General features: G+C 47.3%; 1 protein-coding gene across 1 annotated transcript in view; it reads right to left on the bottom strand.

Moving 5' to 3' along the window:
- Positions 1-7,256, bottom strand: part of LOC309566581 (serine/threonine-protein kinase 4-like) — a 178,704-nt gene extending 171,448 nt beyond the window's left edge. Inside the window, exon 1 of the mRNA XM_082271769.1 lies at positions 7,121-7,256. Coding sequence (XP_082127895.1) covers positions 7,121-7,155 — 35 coding nt within the window. The 5' untranslated portion in view covers positions 7,156-7,256. The remainder of the gene's footprint in view (positions 1-7,120) is intronic.
- Between the last annotated feature and the right edge of the window lie 14,273 nt (positions 7,257-21,529).

Raw genomic sequence — 21,529 nt, 5'->3', positions numbered from 1 at the left:
TTTGATTGGTTTGCGCAAAAGTTATCGCGTTTACTAACAAAGGTAAAGATTTTTGTCAATTTTTTTTAACGCGTTATGGCGGCAATCTGCGATTTCTTTTGCGGTACTGCGACATTGCGGCGCACAGATCGGACCCTTGACTGACATTTTTGACACTTTTGGGGTTACCAGTGACATTACTGCAGTAATCAGTGCTATACATATGCACTGTTACTGTAAAATTACACTGGAAGTGAAGGGGTTATGTGTGTCCCTAGGGGCGTGATTCTAACTGTGATTGGCTGTGGCTTGAGGTGGAGGAACAGTGGCTTGAGGTGGAGGAACAGTGATCAACGGTCCTACATAGTAGAACCGTATGATCACTATTCCTACACAGGGGAGAATGACAGGCGGCTTGTTTACATTAGCCGCCTGCCTTTCTCCCTCTCCACCCGACGATCGCGAGTGACCAGCGGACGATCGGGTCCCCCGGTCACACGCGCGGGGGGGGGGGTCCGTGACCACGCGGGAGCGCGCCTCCGGCGGCGCGCGCTCGCTCCCGAGACCCTCACAGGCTAGCGACGTAGTACTACGTCGCTTTGCCTGTGAGGGGCTGACCGCCGCAGTAAATAGTCGTGCCGCGGTCGGCAAGCGGTTAAGAATGGACACTTAGGCATTTCAGGGCCTAAAGCAGGGATGCTCAACCTGTGGCCCTCCAGCTGTTGTGGAAAAACAAGTCCCATGAGGCATTGCAAAGCTGAGATACAAACATGACTCTCAAAGACAAAGGCATGTCCTTTCTCAGCAATGAACCCCCTTACCCCAGCAGGGGTCTCAACAACACCCATCCTCCTATGACCACATAACCACCCTCTGAACAACCCCTGTACCATCTACATCCAGTATATTCACTACTTCGTGAGGACCCTGGTGGCCCTGTAGGCTAAGAGTCCTAGTCTAGTATATACAGGGCATCTGGAAAGTATTCACAGCGCTTCACTTTTTCCACATTTTGTTATGTTACAGCCTTATTCCAACATAGATTCAATTCATTATTTGCCTTAAAATTCTACAAACTCTACCCTATAATGACAATATGAAAGAAGTTTGTTTGAAATCTTTGCAAATTTATTCAAAAATTATAAAAAAATAAATAAATCACATGTACATAAGTATTCACAGCTTTTGCCATGACACTCAAAATTGCATCCGATTTCCACTGATCATCCTTGAGATGTTTCTACAACTTAATTGGAGTCTTCTTGTGGTAAATTTGGTTGATTAAAACAGGATTTGGAAAGGCACACCCCTGTCTATATAAGGTCCCGCACTTAACAGTGCATGTCAGAGAAAAAAACAAGCCATGAAGTCCAAGGAATTGTCTGCAGGCCTCTGAGACAGGATTGTATTGAGGTACAGATCTGGGGAAGGGTACAGAAAAACGTCTGTGGCATTGAAGGTCCCAATGAGCACAGTGGCCTCCATCATCCGTAAATGGAAGAAATTTGGAACCACCAGGACTCTTCCTAGAGCGGGCTGTCCGGCTAAACTGAGCAATCGGAGGAGAAGGGCCTTAGTCAGGGAGGTGACCAAGAACCCGATGGTAACTCTGACAGAGCTCCAGTGTTTCTCTGTGGAGGAAGAACCTCCAGAAGGACAACCATGCCTGCAGCATTCCACCAATCAGGCTTGTATGGTAGAGTGGCCAGACGGAAGCCACTCCTCAGTAAAAGGCACATGACAACCAGCCTAGTTTGCCAAAAGGCACCATAAGGACTACCAGACCAAAATTCTCTGTTCTGATGAGACAAAGATTGAAATATTTGGCCTAAATGGAAAGTGTCATGCCTGGCCAATACCATCTCTACAGTGAAGCATGGTTGTGGCAGCATCATGCTGTGGGGGTGTTTTTCAGCAGAGGGAACTGGGAGACTAGTCAGGATTGAGGGAAAGATGAATGCAGCAATGTATAGAGACATCCTTGATGAAAAGCTGCTCCAGAACGCTCTGGACCTAAGACTGGGGCGAAGGGTCATCTTCCAACAGGACAACAACCCTAAGCACACAGTCAAGATAACAAAGAGTGGCTACAGGACAACTCTGTGAATGCTGCTTGTCAAACTCAACAAGCTGAGTTAAATTTGCAATGGCCACAGCAAGCGTACGATTCTCTCCAGCTGCCATATTAGGCTTTCGGTGGAAGGTAAAATCCTGGGTGAACAACCTGTTACTGCCTATGTGAACTTGAAGCAGCCTCTCTTACTTAACCTTTTTACCCTAGAGGAACCCTTTGAAAACATTTTTAGGTCCCAGAGAACCCCTTACTAAAACCAATTCTCCAGGGGACAGTGGAAAAATGCCCCTTAAATTAGTGTTTAGAAGAAAGTCCTACATTGGTGCGCAGAATGTCACCACCAAAGATCACTGGAGGCATGCCTCTTGATTGTGACAAATGTAGTTGGCCCCGGAGGGGACATCATGCAGGGGGCATCATCAAAGGGGAGGTCAATCAATTACAGCTCAATAAACCGATAACAAACTTTGGAGAAACCCTAGGTGAGAATGGCTGCCTTAGAGTATTTGGAGGAACCCTAGGTGAGAATGGCTGCCTTAGAGTATCCAAGACATATAGTAAGGCCGAGGCTACTCTTGTCAACTGGCAAAAGATTTTTTTATGGGCAAACTGGCTCTTAAAAACTAAAAGCATTGACCAAGTAGATGTGTTGACTGCCTTTACGATCTTTCTAACCCAATAAACAGAATAAAGTTTACATAGAAAAAGTGAAACCAAAAGTGAGGAAAGTCAATGAACATTCCCTACACAATAGGCTGAAGTATAATGTTACGTACAGTAGGTGTTATAAGTCTATTATAATTGGATAGAGGGACAGGAAAGCACAACAGGTGCTACGGTTCTTTTGGTCTGGAAATTGAATCTTAAGCCTCGTTCACACGCTACGAATTTCCGCCGACCGGTCGTCCGTCTTTTGTCCAGAGTGCGTGTCTGTTGGTTGGAATGTGCTCTAGACTGCACACGAATTTTCCCGTACGACAGAATTCTACTTCAGAAGTGATGTCATGTGTTGGATTGCTTTGTATGTGGTCTTTCTCTCTGAGCATGCCTAGTCTTGCTCATAAGATTTTTCCCCATCAAAATCTGTACTAATGAGACGAAAATCGGACGTGTGTTGACGGACGACAAAAATTTTAATGCCTGCACATCAGGATTTTGTCAGCCGAAAAGTCGGAGTCGTCAGGCGAAAGCACCGTACTAACAATCCGAAAATTGGCAGATCTGTCGTTGGGCGAAATTTCCCGGCCGAATTTCTTATCGTGTGTACAGGGCTTAAGGATCTTGCAGGCTAGTTTAAAAAGAAGCACCATTATGAAGGCTTTGAGTAAGTAAGGCTAGCCATACACATATAGATTTCTGTCATCCAGCTATAAACAGCATTGATGAAAGAAATTCTGCTGCCGGCTATTTTAATTCGACAGCCGGCACCTGCTGTGATGGAGTCCTGTGATGCAGTGCTCTGGCCTAGTGTCCAATCGATAGACAAGAGCATCATCACATGACGCAGGAAGTCATCACATGCTAAGGTTTAACAATGGGTATTTTTGGTGCCAACTGGAATGGAGGAAAGCAGAGAGGCGAGTATAAAAGGGTCAAGAGTGTGCTTTACATAGAGCCTCTCACTTCGTCCTGAAGGGGCATGATGGTGGTGTGTTTGTAAACCCCATTTCAGATGATCTAGTCTCTGGTATCAGGTGCAATGTGGGTGTTTGACATCATTAGAGCCTGCTGTTATCAGACAGGCCAGGCTTTGAGGATGCTTGCACAATTGTGTGAAGGTTCACTTCAATTAGGCAATCATGTGAAAAGAGTATCCCATTGCACATGATTGGATAATTGAAGTGAATTGAAGTAAATTCATACAATTTATTGTCTGCATAATTTGGAATGTAAACTATTTTGTCGTATGCACGAATGTAATCACAGTAACAGGTCAAACATATATATCATGGAACAGAAAAAATAAAAATGTAAAAGGTCAGTCCCCCCAAAGTCCATATTTCAGTTATGAGTAAAAACAAAACCAATGTTTCCACTGCAGTTTCTGCTCTTCTGCAGTCCACGGAGGCTTACAGTTTCCACTGCAATTCAATAGTTCTTTAAAAACAAAAGCCCAGGAAGTGAAAACGAGAACTAGCAACACCGCCCTTCTCTGAGCTTTAATCAGAGTGGCAGCGTCCATGTACTTCATAACTGTCTTCCACTCTACCTGAGTGCTGACTGTCACCGCACTGACTGCCACTGTACCAAATGCTAACTGCCACTTGTACTGACTGTCACTGTACCCGAGTGCTGACTGTCACTTGTACTGACTGCCACTGAACCCGGGTGCTGACTGCCACTGCACTGACTCCCACAGTACCAAATGCTAACTGCCACTTGTACTGACTGTCACTGTACCCGAGTGCTAATTGCCACTGTACCCGAGTGCTGGCTGTCACTGCACTGACTGCCACAGTACCAAATGCTAACTGCCACTTGTACTGACTATCACTTGTACTGACTGTCACTGTACCCGAGTGCTAACTGCCACTGTACCCGAGTGCTGGCTGTCACTGCACTGACTGCCACAGTACCAAATGCTAACTGCCACTTGTACTGTAACTGTACCCGAGTGCTAACTGCCACTGTACCCGAGTGCTGACTGTCACTGTACCTGAGTGCTGACTGTCACTGCACTGACTGTCACAGTACCAAATGCTGACTTCCACTGCATTGACTCTCACTGTACATGAGTGCTAACTGCCACTTGTACTGACTGTCACTGTACCCGAGTGCTAACTGCCACTTGTACTGACTATCACTGTACCCGAGTGCTAACTGCCACTTGTACTGACTGTCACTGTACCCGAGTGCTAACTGCCACTTGTACTGACTATCACTGTACCTGAGTGCTAACTGCCACTTGTACTGACTGTCACTGTACCCGAGTGCTGACTGCCACTGCACTGACTGTCACTGTACCCGAGTGCTGACTGCCACTGTACCCGAGTGCTGACTACCACTGCACTGACTGCCACAGTACCAAATGCTGACTTCCACTGTATTGACTCTCACTGTACATGAGTACTAACTGCCCCTTGTACTGACTATCACTGTACCCGAGTGCTGACTGTCATGCACTGACTGCCACTGTACCCTAGTGCTGACTGTCCCTGCACTGACTGCCACTGCACTGACTGCTGCTGTACCCGAGTGCTGACTGTCACTACACTTATTGCCACCGTACCCGAGTGCTGGCTGTCACTGCATTGACTGCCACTGTACCTCACTGCACTAACTGCCACTGTATCCGAGTGCTGACTGTCACTGCACTGACCGCCAATGCTTCAAATTTGTTTGTTAGGTACATGGGTTTTCACTGAAATCAAGTGTGTTGTAAAGCATTAATGTACGTTGCAAAACATTTGGCAATGCAGATCAACATACATACCAAAGCACATCAATATGCACAAACATACAGAAATACGCACAATATTGTTTGTTTTTGATGTACAATTACAGAGCATGGAACAATGTGTTTTCCTGCACTTTTATTTTATCAGAAATGTGCATTAGGTGAGAATCTGGTCTAAAAGGAAGCATGCCTGTGATCACCAAAGTAAAGTAAAGAAAACAGCATTTTATCTAGGTCCCGGGGTGTGCAGTGTGCCTGGCTTTTTTAAGTTAGTTGCCGTCTCACAGACAATTTTAACCACTTGCCTACTGGGCACTTTTTACCCCCTTCCTGTCCAGGCCAGTTTTCAATATTCAGCACTGTCACATTTTGAATGACAATTGTGCGGTCATGTGACACTGTACCCAGATTAATTTTTTATCATTTTTTGAGACAGCTAGAGCTTTCTTTTGGTGGTATTTAATCACCACTGAGTTTCTATTTTTTGCTAAACAAACTAAAAAAGCCTGAAAAATTTGAGAAATAGGTAATTTTTCTTCTACACCGATGTGCACTGATGAGTAGACCCTGATTATTAGTGTAAATGTGAGTTGTCACAGAATATTTGGTTATCGGCTTTTCTATCCTCACGCAGGGAGAGCGCTGGGGAAAGAAAATGGTGACAACCAGCATTTGTTTACATTGGATCAGCTGCGATTGGACACATCTGATCACTTGGTAAAGGGCTGCTGTAATTGGCCCTTTACCTCAATCTGTGATCAGCTGTATCCTAAGGACACAGCAAACACAGAGCACGCCCGATGTGCGCCCCAAAGCCACACAGGGGGTGGGGGATCTGGAACGACGTCAACAGACGCCCTCCCAGAACTGGATGACTGTGCTGTCGCCGTTTTTCGGCTACAGAACAGTCGGCAAGTGGTTAAGCTTTGACATGTTAGGGCATCTACATAATTGGTGCAACCTCACCCTTTATATTTTACCCAAAATGGAGAACATATTGTGTGCCCCAAAATCATCGTTAGTGCATTGTTTACTGAAATTTTGCATTTGATAAACCCTTGTGCTAATATCACGTAACATACAAATCGGGAGCTACCATGATTTTATTCTCCAGGGTGTCCACTTTCAGAACAAATATAAAGTTGGGTCTCATTCACATTTGCGTGTGGGGCCAATTCTGATTTCCTGCAGAAGATTTAGCACAGTCTAAAGCCTCATTCTAAAGAACTCGTATCCGATCGTCCCTGGACGCAATCTGATGCCTCGCTCTCATAGTCTATTCTTTATCGATAGTCTTCTTTTATCGCCATTACTTCAGTACATATCTGCGACTGGGGGAATAGTCTGCAGGGTGCACAGTATTGCATCCACAACTCCCTTATTAAAGTTGCAATGCAAAAAAAAAAAAACAAAGGAATAAATGCAAATTTTTGAAATGAGGGTGAATTCACTATTATTTTTTTTTTTTTTTTTTTTGTGTGCAAAAGGTGGAACTCACCTATAAAGCTTTCTATAGTCCCAGCTGTCTGCTCTCACACCTAGTGACAGGGTCCCTTTAAAAATTGCACATATAGCTGTCCATCCAGCACTATGGAGAAGGGATCCCCTACAATCCAGAGCTGACCCCTCCCCCACACACACAAAGTTAGCTGTGATCGGGCGGCTCTTACCTCCTCGGGTTATGTCTCATCTGGACGGTGTCCATCCCCCCGGCTCCTGTGATGGAGGATCGGACCTCCCCGGTGCTGACCCCCAACTACATACACCTGACCGTACCGCCGGTGTACTCAGCCTGTGCTTCCCCCCTACACACTGACAGCAGCACAGAGCACACTAATACATGGCAACGGAAGTAGGAACAGGAAGCGGCTGTGTACAGCAACATGTGCAATGTCTCATCATCACTACATGTCATCATCACTCACTACATGTCCTCATCACTCACCTCATCCCTCCCCCATCATCATCATCATCACTACATGTCCTCATCACTCACCTCATCCCTCCCCCATCATCATCACTACATGTCATCATCACTCACTACTACTCACCCCATCATCATCACTACATGTCCTCATCACTCACTACTACTCACCCCATCATCATCATCACTACATGTCCTCATCACTCACCTCATCCCTCCCCCATCATCATCATCATCACTACATGTCCTCATCACTCACCTCATCCCTCCCCCATCATCATCACTACATGTCATCATCACTCACTACTACTCACCCCATCATCATCACTACATGTCCTCATCACTCACTACTACTCACCCCATCATCATCATCACTACATGTCCTCATCACTCACCTCATCCCTCCCCCATCATCATCATCATCACTACATGTCCTCATCACTCACCTCATCCCTCCCCCATCATCATCACTACATGTCATCATCACTCACTACTACTCACCCCATCATCATCACTACATGTCCTCATCACTCACTACTACTCACCCCATCATCATCATCACTACATGTCCTCATCACTCACCTCATCCCTCCCCCATCCTCATCATCACTACATGTCCTCATCACTCACTACTACTCACCCCATCATCACTACATGTCCTCATCACTCACTACTACTCTCATCAACACTACATGTCCTCATCACTCACCTCATCCCTCCCCCATCATCATCATCACTACATGTCCTCATCACTCACCTCATCCCTCCCCCATCCTCATCATCACTACATGTCTTCATCACTCACTACTACCCACCCCATCATCCTCACTACATGTCATCACTCACTACTACTCACCCCATCCTCATCATCATCACTACATGTCCTCATCATTCACTGCTACTCACCCCATCATCATCATCACTACATGTCCTCATCACTCACTACTACTCACCCCATCATCATCATCACTACATGTCTTCATCACTCACTACTACCCACCCCATCATCCTCACTACATGTCATAACTCACTACTACTCACCCCATCATCATCATCACTACATGTCCTCATCACTCACTGCTACTCACCCCATCATCATCATCACTACATGTCCTCATCACTCACTACTACTCGCCCCATCATCATCATCACTACATGTCCTCATCACTCACTACTACTCACCCCATCATCACTACATGTCCTCATCACTCACCTCATCCCTCCCCCATCATCATCATCACTACATGTCCTCATCACTCACCTCATCCCTCCCCCATCATCATCATCACTACATGTCCTCATCACTCACCTCATCCCTCCCCCATCATCATCATCACTACATGTCCTCATCACTCACCTCATCCCTCCCCCATCCTCATCATCACTACATGTCTTCATCACTCACTACTACCCACCCCATCATCCTCACTACATGTCATCACTCACTACTACTCACCCCATCATCATTATCACTACATGTCCTCATCACTCACTGCTACTCACCCCATCATCATCATCACTACATGTCCTCATCACTCACTACTACTCACCCCATCATCATCATCACTACATGTCCTCATCACTCACTACTACTCTCATCATCACTACATGTCCTCATCACTCACCTCATCCCTCCCCCATCATCATCATCACTACATGTCCTCATCACTCACCTCATCCCTCCCCCATCCTCATCATCACTACATGTCCTCATCACTCACTACTACTCACCCCATCTTTATCATCACTACATGTCTTCATCACTCACTACTACCCTCCCCATCATCCTCACTACATGTCATCACTCACTACTACTCACCCCATCATCATCATCACTACATGTCCTCATCACTCACTGCTACTCACCCCATCATCATCATCACTACATGTCCTCATCACTCACTACTACTCACCCCATCATCATCACTACATGTCCTCATCACTCACTACTACTCACCCCATCATCACTACATGTCCTCATCACTCACTACTACTCTCATCATCACTACATGTCCTCATCACTCACCTCATCCCTCCCCCATCATCATCATCACTACATGTCCTCATCACTCACCTCATCCCTCCCCCATCCTCATCATCACTACATGTCTTCATCACTCACTACTACCCACCCCATCATCCTCACTACATGTCATCACTCACTACTACTCACCCCATCATCATCATCACTACATGTCCTCATCACTCACTGCTACTCACCCCATCATCATCATCATCACTACATGTCCTCATCACTCACTACTACTCACCCCATCATCATCATCACTACATGTCCTCATCACTCACTACTACTCACCCCATCATCATCATCACTACATGTCCTCATCACTCACTACTACTCTCATCATCACTACATGTCCTCATCACTCACTGCTACTCACCCCATCATCATCATCACTACATGTCCTCATCACTCACTACTACTCACCCCATCATCATCATCACTACATGTCCTCATCACTCACTACTACTCTCATCATCACTACATGTCCTCATCACTCACCTCATCCCTCCCCCATCATCATCATCACTACATGTCCTCATCACTCACCTCATCCCTCCCCCATCCTCATCATCACTACATGTCCTCATCACTCACTACTACTCACCCCATCTTTATCATCACTACATGTCTTCATCACTCACTACTACCCTCCCCATCATCCTCACTACATGTCATCACTCACTACTACTCACCCCATCATCATCATCACTACATGTCCTCATCACTCACTGCTACTCACCCCATCATCATCATCACTACATGTCCTCATCACTCACTACTACTCACCCCATCATCATCATCACTACATGTCCTCATCACTCACTACTACTCACCCCATCATCACTACATGTCCTCATCACTCACTACTACTCTCATCATCACTACATGTCCTCATCACTCACCTCATCCCTCCCCCATCATCATCATCACTACATGTCCTCATCACTCACCTCATCCCTCCCCCATCCTCATCATCACTACATGTCTTCATCACTCACTACTACCCACCCCATCATCCTCACTACATGTCATCACTCACTACTACTCACCCCATCATCATCATCACTACATGTCCTCATCACTCACTGCTACTCACCCCATCATCATCATCACTACATGTCCTCATCACTCACTACTACTCACCCCATCATCATCATCACTACATGTCCTCATCACTCACTACTACTCACCCCATCATCATCATCACTACATGTCCTCATCACTCACTACTACTCTCATCATCACTACATGTCCTCATCACTCACCTCATCCCTCCCCCATCATCATCATCACTACATGTCCTCATCACTCACTTCATCCCTCCCCCATCCTCATCATCACTACATGTCTTCATCACTCACTACTACCCACCCCATCATCCTCACTACATGTCATCACTCACTACTACTCACCCCATCATCATCATCACTACATGTCCTCATCACTCACTGCTACTCACCCCATCATCATCATCACTACATGTCCTCATCACTCACTACTACTCACCCCATCATCATCATCACTACATGTCCTCATCACTCACTACTACTCTCATCATCACTACATGTCCTCATCACTCACCTCATCCCTCCCCCATCATCATCATCACTACATGTCCTCATCACTCACCTCATCCCTCCCCCATCCTCATCATCACTACATGTCTTCATCACTCACTACTACCCACCCCATCATCCTCACTACATGTCATCACTCACTACTACTCACCCCATCATCATCATCACTACATGTCCTCATCACTCACTGCTAATCACCCCATCACCATCATCACTACATGTCCTCATCACTCACTACTACTCACCCCATCATCATCATCACTACATTTCCTCATCACTCACTACTACTCTCATCATCACTACATGTCCTCATCACTCACCTCATCCCTCCCCCATCATCATCATCACTACATGTCCTCATCACTCACCTCATCCCTCCCCCATCCTCATCATCACTACATGTCCTCATCACTCACTACTACTCACCCCATCATCATCATCACTACATGTCTTCATCACTCACTACTACCCACCCCATCATCCTCACTACATGTCATCACTCACTACTACTCACCCCATCATCATCATCACTACATGTCCTCATCACTCACTGCTACTCACCCCATCATCATCATCACTACATGTCCTCATCACTCACTACTACTCACCCCATCATCATCATCACTACATGTCCTCATCACTCACTACTACTCTCATCATCACTACATGTCCTCATCACTCACTACTACCCACCCCATCATCATCACTACATGTCCTCATCACTCACTGCTACCCACCCCATCATCATCATCACTACATGTCCTCATCACTCACTACTACCCACCCCATCATCATCATCATCACTACATGTCCTCATCACTCATTACTACTGACCCCATCATCATCACTACATGTCCTCATCACTCACCACTACTCACCCCATCATCATCATCACTACATGTCCTCATCACTCACTACTACTCACCCCATCATCATCACTACATGTCCTCATCACTCACTACTACTCAACCCATCATCATCATCACTACATGTCCTCATCACTCACTACTACCACCCCATCATCCTCACTACATGTCATCACTCACTACTACTCACCCCATCATCATCATCACTACATGTCCTCATCACTCACTACTACTCACCCCATTATCATCATCACTACATGTCCTCATCACTCACTACTACTCACCCCATCATCATCATCACTACATGTCCTCATCACTCACTACTCCTCACCCCATTCCATCATCATCATCATTACATGTCCTCATCACACACTGCTACTCACCCCATTCCTCCTCCATTATCACCACTACATGTCCTCATCATACACTGCTACTCACCCATTCCATCATCATCATCACTACATGTCCTCATCACTCACTGCTATTCACCCCATTCCATCATCATCACTACATGTGCTCATCACACACTTCTACTCATCCCATTCCATCATCATCATCACTACATGTCCTCATCACACACTTCTACTCACCCCATTCCATCATCATCATCACTACATGTCCTCATCACACACTACTACTCACCCCATTCCTCCCCCATCTCATCATTATTACATGTCCTCATCACACACTACTACTTACCCCATTCCTCCCCATCTCATCATCACTACATGTCCTCATCACACACTCCTTCTCACCCCATTCCTCCCCCATCTCATCATCACTACATGTCCTCATCACCCACTCCTTCTCTCCCCATTCCTCCCCCATCTCATCATCACTACATGTCCTCATCACCCACTCCTTCTCACCCCATTCCTCCCCCATCTCATCATCACTACATGTCCTCATCACACACTACTACTCACCCCATTCCTCCCCCATCTCATCATCACTAAATGTCCTCATCACCCACTCCTTCTCACCCCATTCCTCCCCCATCTCATCATCACTACATGTCCTCATCACACACTACTACTCACCCCATTCCTCCCCCATCTCATCATCACTAAATGTCCTCATCACCCACTCCTTCTCACCCCATTCCTCCCCCATCTCATCATCACTACATGTCCTCATCACACACTACTACTCACCCCATTCCTCCCCCATCTCATCATCACTACATGTCCTCATCACACACTACTACTCACCCCATTCCTCCCCCATCTCATCATTATTACATGTCCTCATCACTCACTCCTTCTCACCCCATTCCTCCCCCTTCTCATCATCACTACATGTCCTCATCACACACTACTATTCACCCCATTTCTCCCCCATCTCATCATCACTACATGTCCTCATCACACACAACTATTCACCCCATTCCTCCCCCATCTCATCATCACTACATGTCCTCATCACACACTACTACTCACCCCATTCCTCCCCCATCTCATCATCACTACATGTCCTCATCACCCACTCCTTCTCACCCCATTCCTCCCCCATCTCATCATCACTACATGTCCTCATCACACACTACTACTCACCCCATTCCTCCCCCATCTCATCATCACTACATGTCCTCATCACCCACTCCTTCTCACCCCATTCCTCCCCATCTCATCATCACTACATGTCCTGATCACACACTACTACTCACCCCATTCCTCCCCCATCTCATCATCACTACATGTCCTCATCACCCACTACTACTCACCCCATTCCTCCCCCATCTCATCATCACTACATGTCCTCATCACCCACTCCTTCTCACCCCATTCCTCCCCCATCTCATCATTATTACATGTCCTCATCACACACTACTATTCACCCCATTCCTCCCCCATCTCATCATCACTACATGTCCTCATCACACACTACTACTCACCCCATTCCTCCCCCATCTCATCATCACTACATGTCCTCATCGCACACAACTATTCACCCCATTCCTCCCCCATCTCATCATCACTACATGTCCTCATCACACACTACTACTCACCCCATTCCTCCCCCATCTCATCATCACTACATGTCCTCATCACACACTACTACTCACCCCATTCCTCCCCCATCTCATCATCACTACATGTCCTCATCACCCACTCCTTCTCACCCCATTCCTCCCCCATCTCATCATCACTACATGTCCTCATCACCCACTCCTTCTCACCCCATTCCTCCCCCATCTCATCATTATTACATGTCCTCATCACACACTACTACTCACCCCATTCCTCCCCCATCTCATCATTATTACATGTCCTCATCACACACTACTACTCACCCCATTCCTCCCCCATCTCATCATCACTACATGTCCTCATCACACACTACTACTCACCCCATTCCTCCCCCATCTCATCATCATCACTACATGTCCTCATCACACACTACTACTCACCCCATTCCTCCCCCATCTCATCATCACTACATGTCCTCATCACCCACTACTACTCACCCCATTCCTCCCCCATCTCATCATCACTACATGTCCTCATCACCCACTCCTTCTCACCCCATGCCTCCCCCATCTCATCATCACTACATGTCCTCATCACACACAACTATTCACCCCATTCCTCCCCCATCTCATCATCACTACATGTCCTCATCACACACTACTACTCACCCCATTCCTCCCCCATCTCATCATCACTAAATGTCCTCATCACCCACTCCTTCTCACCCCATTCTTCCCCCATCTCATCATCACTACATGTCCTCATCACCCACTCCTTCTCACCCCATTCCTCCCCCATCTCATCATCACTACATGTCCTCATCACCCACTCCTTCTCACCCCATTCTTCCCCCATCTCATCATCACTACATGTCCTCATCACACACTACTACTCACCCCATTCCTCCCCCATCTCATCATCACTAAATGTCCTCATCACCCAATCCTTCTCACCCCATTCCTCCCCCATCTCATCATCACTACATGTCCTCATCACACACAACTATTCACCCCATTCCTCCCCCATCTCATCATCACTACATGTCCTCATCACACACTACTACTCACCCCATTCCTCCCCCATCTCATCATTATTACATGTCCTCATCACTCACTCCTTCTCACCCCATTCCTCCCCCATCTCATCATCACTACATGTCCTCATCACACACTACTATTCACCCCATTCCTCCCCCATCTCATCATTATTACATGTCCTCATCACTCACTCCTTCTCACCCCATTCCTCCCCCATCTCATCATCACTACGTGTCCTCATCACACACTACTATTCACCCCATTCCTCCCCCATCTCATCATCACTACATGTCCTCATCACACACTACTACTCACCCCATTCCTCCCCCATCTCATCATCACTACATGTCCTCATCACACACTACTACTCACCCCATTCCTCCCCCATCTCATCATCACTACATGTCCTCATCACACACTACTACTCACCCCATTCCTCCCCCATCTCATCATCACTACATGTCCTCATCACACACTACTACTCACCCCATTCCTCCCCCATCTCATCATTATTACATGTCCTCATCACACACTACTACTCACCCCATTCCTCCCCCATCTCATCATCACTACATGTCCTCATCACACACTACTACTCACCCCATTCCTCCCCCATCTCATCATCACTACATGTCCTCATCACACACTACTACTCACCCCATTCCTCCCCCATCTCATCATCACTACATGTCCTCATCACACACTACTACTCACCCCATTCCTCCCCCATCTCATCATCACTACATGTCCTCATCACACACTACTACTCACCCCATTCCTCCCCCATCTCATCATCACTACATGTCCTCATCACACACTACTACTCACCCCATTCCTCCCCCATCTCATCATCACTACATGTCCTCATCACACACTACTACTCACCCCATTCCTCCCCCATCTCATCATCACTACATGTCCTCATCACACACTACTACTCACCCCATTCCTCCCCCATCTCATCATCACTACATGTCCTCATCACACACTACTATTCACCCCATTCCTCCCCCATCTCATCATCACTACATGTCCTCATCACACACTACTACTCACCCCATTCCTCCCCCATCTCATCATCACTACATGTCCTCATCACCCACTACTATTCACCCCATTCCTCCCCCATCTCATCATCACTAAATGTCCTCATCACCCAATCCTTCTCATCCCATTCCTCCCCCATCTCATCATCACTACATGTCCTCATCACACACAACTATTCACCCCATTCCTCCCCCATCTCATCATCACTACATGTCCTCATCACCCACTCCTTCTCACCCCATTCCTCCTCCATCTCATCATTACTACATGTCCTCATCACACACTACTACTCACCCCATTCCTCCCCCATCTCATCATCACTACATGTCCTCATCGCACACAACTATTCACCCCATTCCTCCCCCATCTCATCATCACTACATGTCCTCATCACACACTACTACTCACCCCATTCCTCCCCCATCTCATCATCATTACATGTCCTCATCACACACTACTACTCACCCCATTCCTCCCCCATCTCATCATCTCTACATGTCCTCATCACACACTACTACTCACCCCATTCCTCCCCCATCTCATCATCACTACATGTCCTCATCACCCACTCCTTCTCACCCCATTCCTCCCCCATCTCATCATCACTACATGTCCTCATCACCCACTCCTTCTCACCCCATTCCTCCCCCATCTCATCATCACTACATGTCCTCATCACACACTACTACTCACCCCATTCCTCCCCCATCTCATCATCACTACATGTCCTCATCACCCACTCCTTCTCACCCCATTCCTCCCCCATCTCATCATCACTACATGTCCTCATCACCCACTCCTTCTCACCCCATTCCTCCCCCATCTCATCATCACTACATGTCCTCATCACACACTACTACTCACCCCATTCCTCCCCCATCTCATCATCACTACATGTCCTCATCACACACTACTACTCACCCCATTCCTCCCCCATCTCATCATTATTACATGTCCTCATCACACACTCCTTCTCACCCCATTCCTCCCCCATCTCATCATCACTACATGTCCTCATCACACACTACTACTCACCCCATTCCTCCCCCATCTCATCATCACTACATGTCCTCATCACACACTACTACTCACCCCATTCCTCCCCCATCTCATCATCACTACATGTCCTCATCACCCTCTCCTTCTCACCCCATTCCTCCCCCATCTCATCATTATTACATGTCCTCATCACACACTACTACTCACCCCATTCCTCCCCCATCTCATCAGTATTACATGTCCTCATCACACACTACTACTCACCCCATTCCTCCCCCATCTCATCATCACTACATGTCCTCATCACACACTACTACTCACCCCATTCCTCCCCCATCTCATCATCACTACATGTCCTCATCACACACTACTACTCACCCCATTCCTCCCCCATCTCATCATCACTACATGTCCTCATCACCCACTACTACTCACCCCATTCCTCCCCCATCTCATCATCACTACATGTCCTCATCACTCACTCCTTCTCACCCCATGCCTCCCCCATCTCATCATCACTACATGTCCTCATCACACACTACTACTCACCCCATTCCTCCCCCATCTCATCATCACTACATGTCCTCATCACACACTACTACTCACCCCATTCCTCCCCCATCTCATCATCACTACATGTCCTCATCACCCACTACTACTCACCCCATTCCTCCCCCATCTCATCATCACTACATGTCCTCATCACCCACTCCTTCTCACCCCATTCCTCCCCCATCTCATCATCACTACATGTCCTCATCACTCACTCCTTCTCACCCCATGCCTCCCCCATCTCATCATCACTACATGTCCTCATCACACACAACTATTCACCCCATTCCTCCCCCATCTCATCATTATTACATGTCCTCATCACACACAACTATTCAATCCATTCCTCCCCCATCTCATCATCACTACATGTCCTCATCACCCACTCCTTCTCACCCCATTCCTCCCCCATCTCATCATTATTACATGTCCTCATCACCCACTCCTTCTCACCCCATTCTTCCCCCATCTCATCATCACTACATGTCCTCATCACACACTACTACTCACCCCATTCCTCCCCCATCTCATCATCACTAAATGTCCTCATCACCCAATCCTTCTCACCCCATTCCTCCCCCATCTCATCATCACTACATGTCCTCATCACACACAACTATTCACCCCATTCCTCCCCCATCTCATCATCACTACATGTCCTCATCACACACTACTATTTACCCCATTCCTCCCCCATCTCATCATCACTACATGTCCTCATCACACACTACTACTCACCCCATTTCTCCCCCATCTCATCATCACTACATGTCCTCATCACCCACTCCTTCTCTCCCCATTCCTCCCCCATCTCATCATCACTACATGTCCTCATCACCCACTCCTTCTCACCCCATTCCTCCCCCATGTCATCATCACTACATGTCCTCATCACACACTACTACTCACCCCATTCCTCCCCCATCTCATCATCACTACATGTCCTCATCACACACTACTACTCACCCCATTCCTCCCCCATCTCATCATCACTACATGTCCTCATCACCCACTCCTTCTCACCCCATTCCTCCCCCATCTCATCATCACTACATGTCCTCATCACCCACTCCTTCTCACCCCATTCCTCCCCCATCTCATCATCACTACATGTCCTCATCACACACTACTACTCACCCCATTCCTCCCCCATCTCATCATTATTACATGTCCTCATCACACACTACTATTCACCCCATTCCTCCCCCATCTCATCATCACTACATGTCCTCATCACACACTACTACTCACCCATTCCTCTCCCATCTCATCATCACTACATGTCCTCATCACACACTACTACTCGCCCCATTCCTCCCCCATCTCATCATCACTACATGTCCTCATCACACACTACTACTCACCCCATTCCTCCCCCATCTCATCATCACTACATGTCCTCATCACACACTACTACTCACCCCATTCCTCCCCCATCTCATCATCACTACATGTCCTCATCACACACTACTACTCACCCCATTCCTCCCCCATCTCATCATCACTACATGTCCTCATCACCCTCTCCTTCTCACCCCATTCCTCCCCCATCTCATCATTATTACATGTCCTCATCACACACTACTACTCACCCCATTCCTCCCCCATCTCATCATCACTACATGTCCTCATCACACACTACTACTCACCCCATTCCTCCCCCATCTCATCATCACTACATGTCCTCATCACACACTACTACTCACCCCATTCCTCCCCCATCTCATCATCACTACATGTCCTCATCACACACTACTTCTCACCCCATTCCTCCCCCATCTCATCATCACTACATGTCCTCATCATCCACTACTACTCACCCCATTCCTCCCCCATCTCATCATCACTACATGTCCTCATCACCCACTCCTTCTCACCCCATTCCTCCCCATCTCATCATCACTACATGTCCTCATCACTCACTCCTTCTCACCCCATGCCTCCCCCATCTCATCATCACTACATGTCCTCATCACACACAACTATTCACCCCATTCCTCCCCCATCTCATCATCACTACATGTCCTCATCACCCACTCCTTCTCACCCCATTCCTCCCCCATCTCATCATTATTACATGTCCTCATCACCCACTCCTTCTCACCCCATTCCTCCCCCATCTCATCATCACTACATGTCCTCATCACACACTACTACTCACCCCATTCCTCCCCCATCTCATCATCACTAAATGTCCTCATCACCCAATCCTTCTCAACCCATTCCTCCCCCATCTCATCATCACTACATGTCCTCATCACACACAACTATTCACCCCATTCCTCCCCCATCTCATCATCACTACATGTCCTCATCACACACTACTATTTACCCCATTCCTCCCCCATCTCATCATCACTACATGTCTCATCACACACTACTACTCACCCCATTCCTCCCCCATCTCATCATCACTACATGTCCTCATCACCCACTCCTTCTCTCCCCATTCCTCCCCCATCTCATCATCACTACATGTCCTCATCACCCAATCCTTCTCACCCCATTCCTCCCCCATCTCATCATCACTACATGTCCTCATCACACACTACTACTCACCCCATTCCTCCCCCATCTCATCATCACTACATGTCCTCATCACACACTACTACTCACCCCATTCCTCCCCCATCTCATCATCACTACATGTCCTCATCACCCACTCCTTCTCACCCCATTCCTCCCCCATCTCATCATCACTACATGTCCTCATCACCCACTACTACTCACCCCATTCCTCCCCCATCTCATCATCACTACATGTCCTCATCACCCACTCCTTCTCACCCCATTCCTCCCCCATCTCATCATCACTACATGTCCTCATCACACACTACTATTCACCCCATTCCTCCCCCATCTCATCATCACTACATGTCCTCATCACACACTCCTTCTCACCCCATTCCTCCCCCATCTCATCATCACTACATGTCCTCATCACCCACTCCTTCTCACCCCATTCCTCCCCCATCTCATCATCACTACATGTCCTCATCACCCACTCCTTCTCTCCCCATTCCTCCCCCATCTCATCATCACTACATGTCCTCATCACCCACTCCTTCTCACCCCATTCCTCCCCCATCTCATCATCACTACATGTCCTCATCACACACTACTACTCACCCCATTCCTCCCCCATCTCATCATCACTACATGTCCTCATCACACACTACTACTCACCCCATTCCTCCCCCATCTCATCATCACTACATGTCCTCATCACCCACTCCTTCTCACCCCATTCCTCCCCCATCTCATCATCACTACATGTCCTCATCACCCACTACTACTCACCCCATTCCTCCCCCATCTCATCATCACTACATGTCCTCATCACCCACTCCTTCTCACCCCATTCCTCCCCCATCTCATCATCGCTACATGTCCTCATCACCCACTACTATTCACCCCATTCCTCCCCCATCTCATCATCACTACATGTCCTCATCACCCACTCCTTCTCACCCCATTCCTCCCCCATCTCATCATTATTACATGTCCTCATCACACACTACTATTCACCCCATTCCTCCCCCATCTCATCATCACTACATGTCCTCATCACCCACTACTACTCACCCCATTCCTCCCCCATCTCATCATTATTACATGTCCTCATCACACACTACTATTCACCCCATTCCTCCCCCATCTCATCATCACTACATGTCCTCATCACACACTACTACTCACCCCATTCCTCCCCCATCTCATCATTATTACATGTCCTCATCACACACTACTATTCACCCCATTCCTCCCCCATCTCATCATCACTACATGTCCTCATCACACACTACTACTCACCCCATTCCTCCCCCATCTCATCATTATTACATGTCCTCATCACACACTAATACTCACCCCATTCCTCCCCCATCTCATCATTATTACATGTCCTCATCACCCACTACTACTCACCCCATTCCTCCCCCATCTCATCATCACTACATGTCCTCATCACACACTACTACTCACCCCATTCCTCCCCCATCTCATCATCACTACATGTCCTCATCACCCCATCCCCCCTCATCTCACCTCCACCTTTATAAATATATAATTTATTAGTTTA

Source organism: Pelophylax lessonae, assembly GCF_965119305.1.
Source record: "Pelophylax lessonae genome assembly, chromosome: 11".
In the NCBI taxonomy this organism is placed as follows: domain Eukaryota; kingdom Metazoa; phylum Chordata; class Amphibia; order Anura; family Ranidae; genus Pelophylax; species Pelophylax lessonae.
Note: the sequence above shows the minus strand (reverse complement) of the source record. Positions and strands in the feature narration are given on the sequence as shown.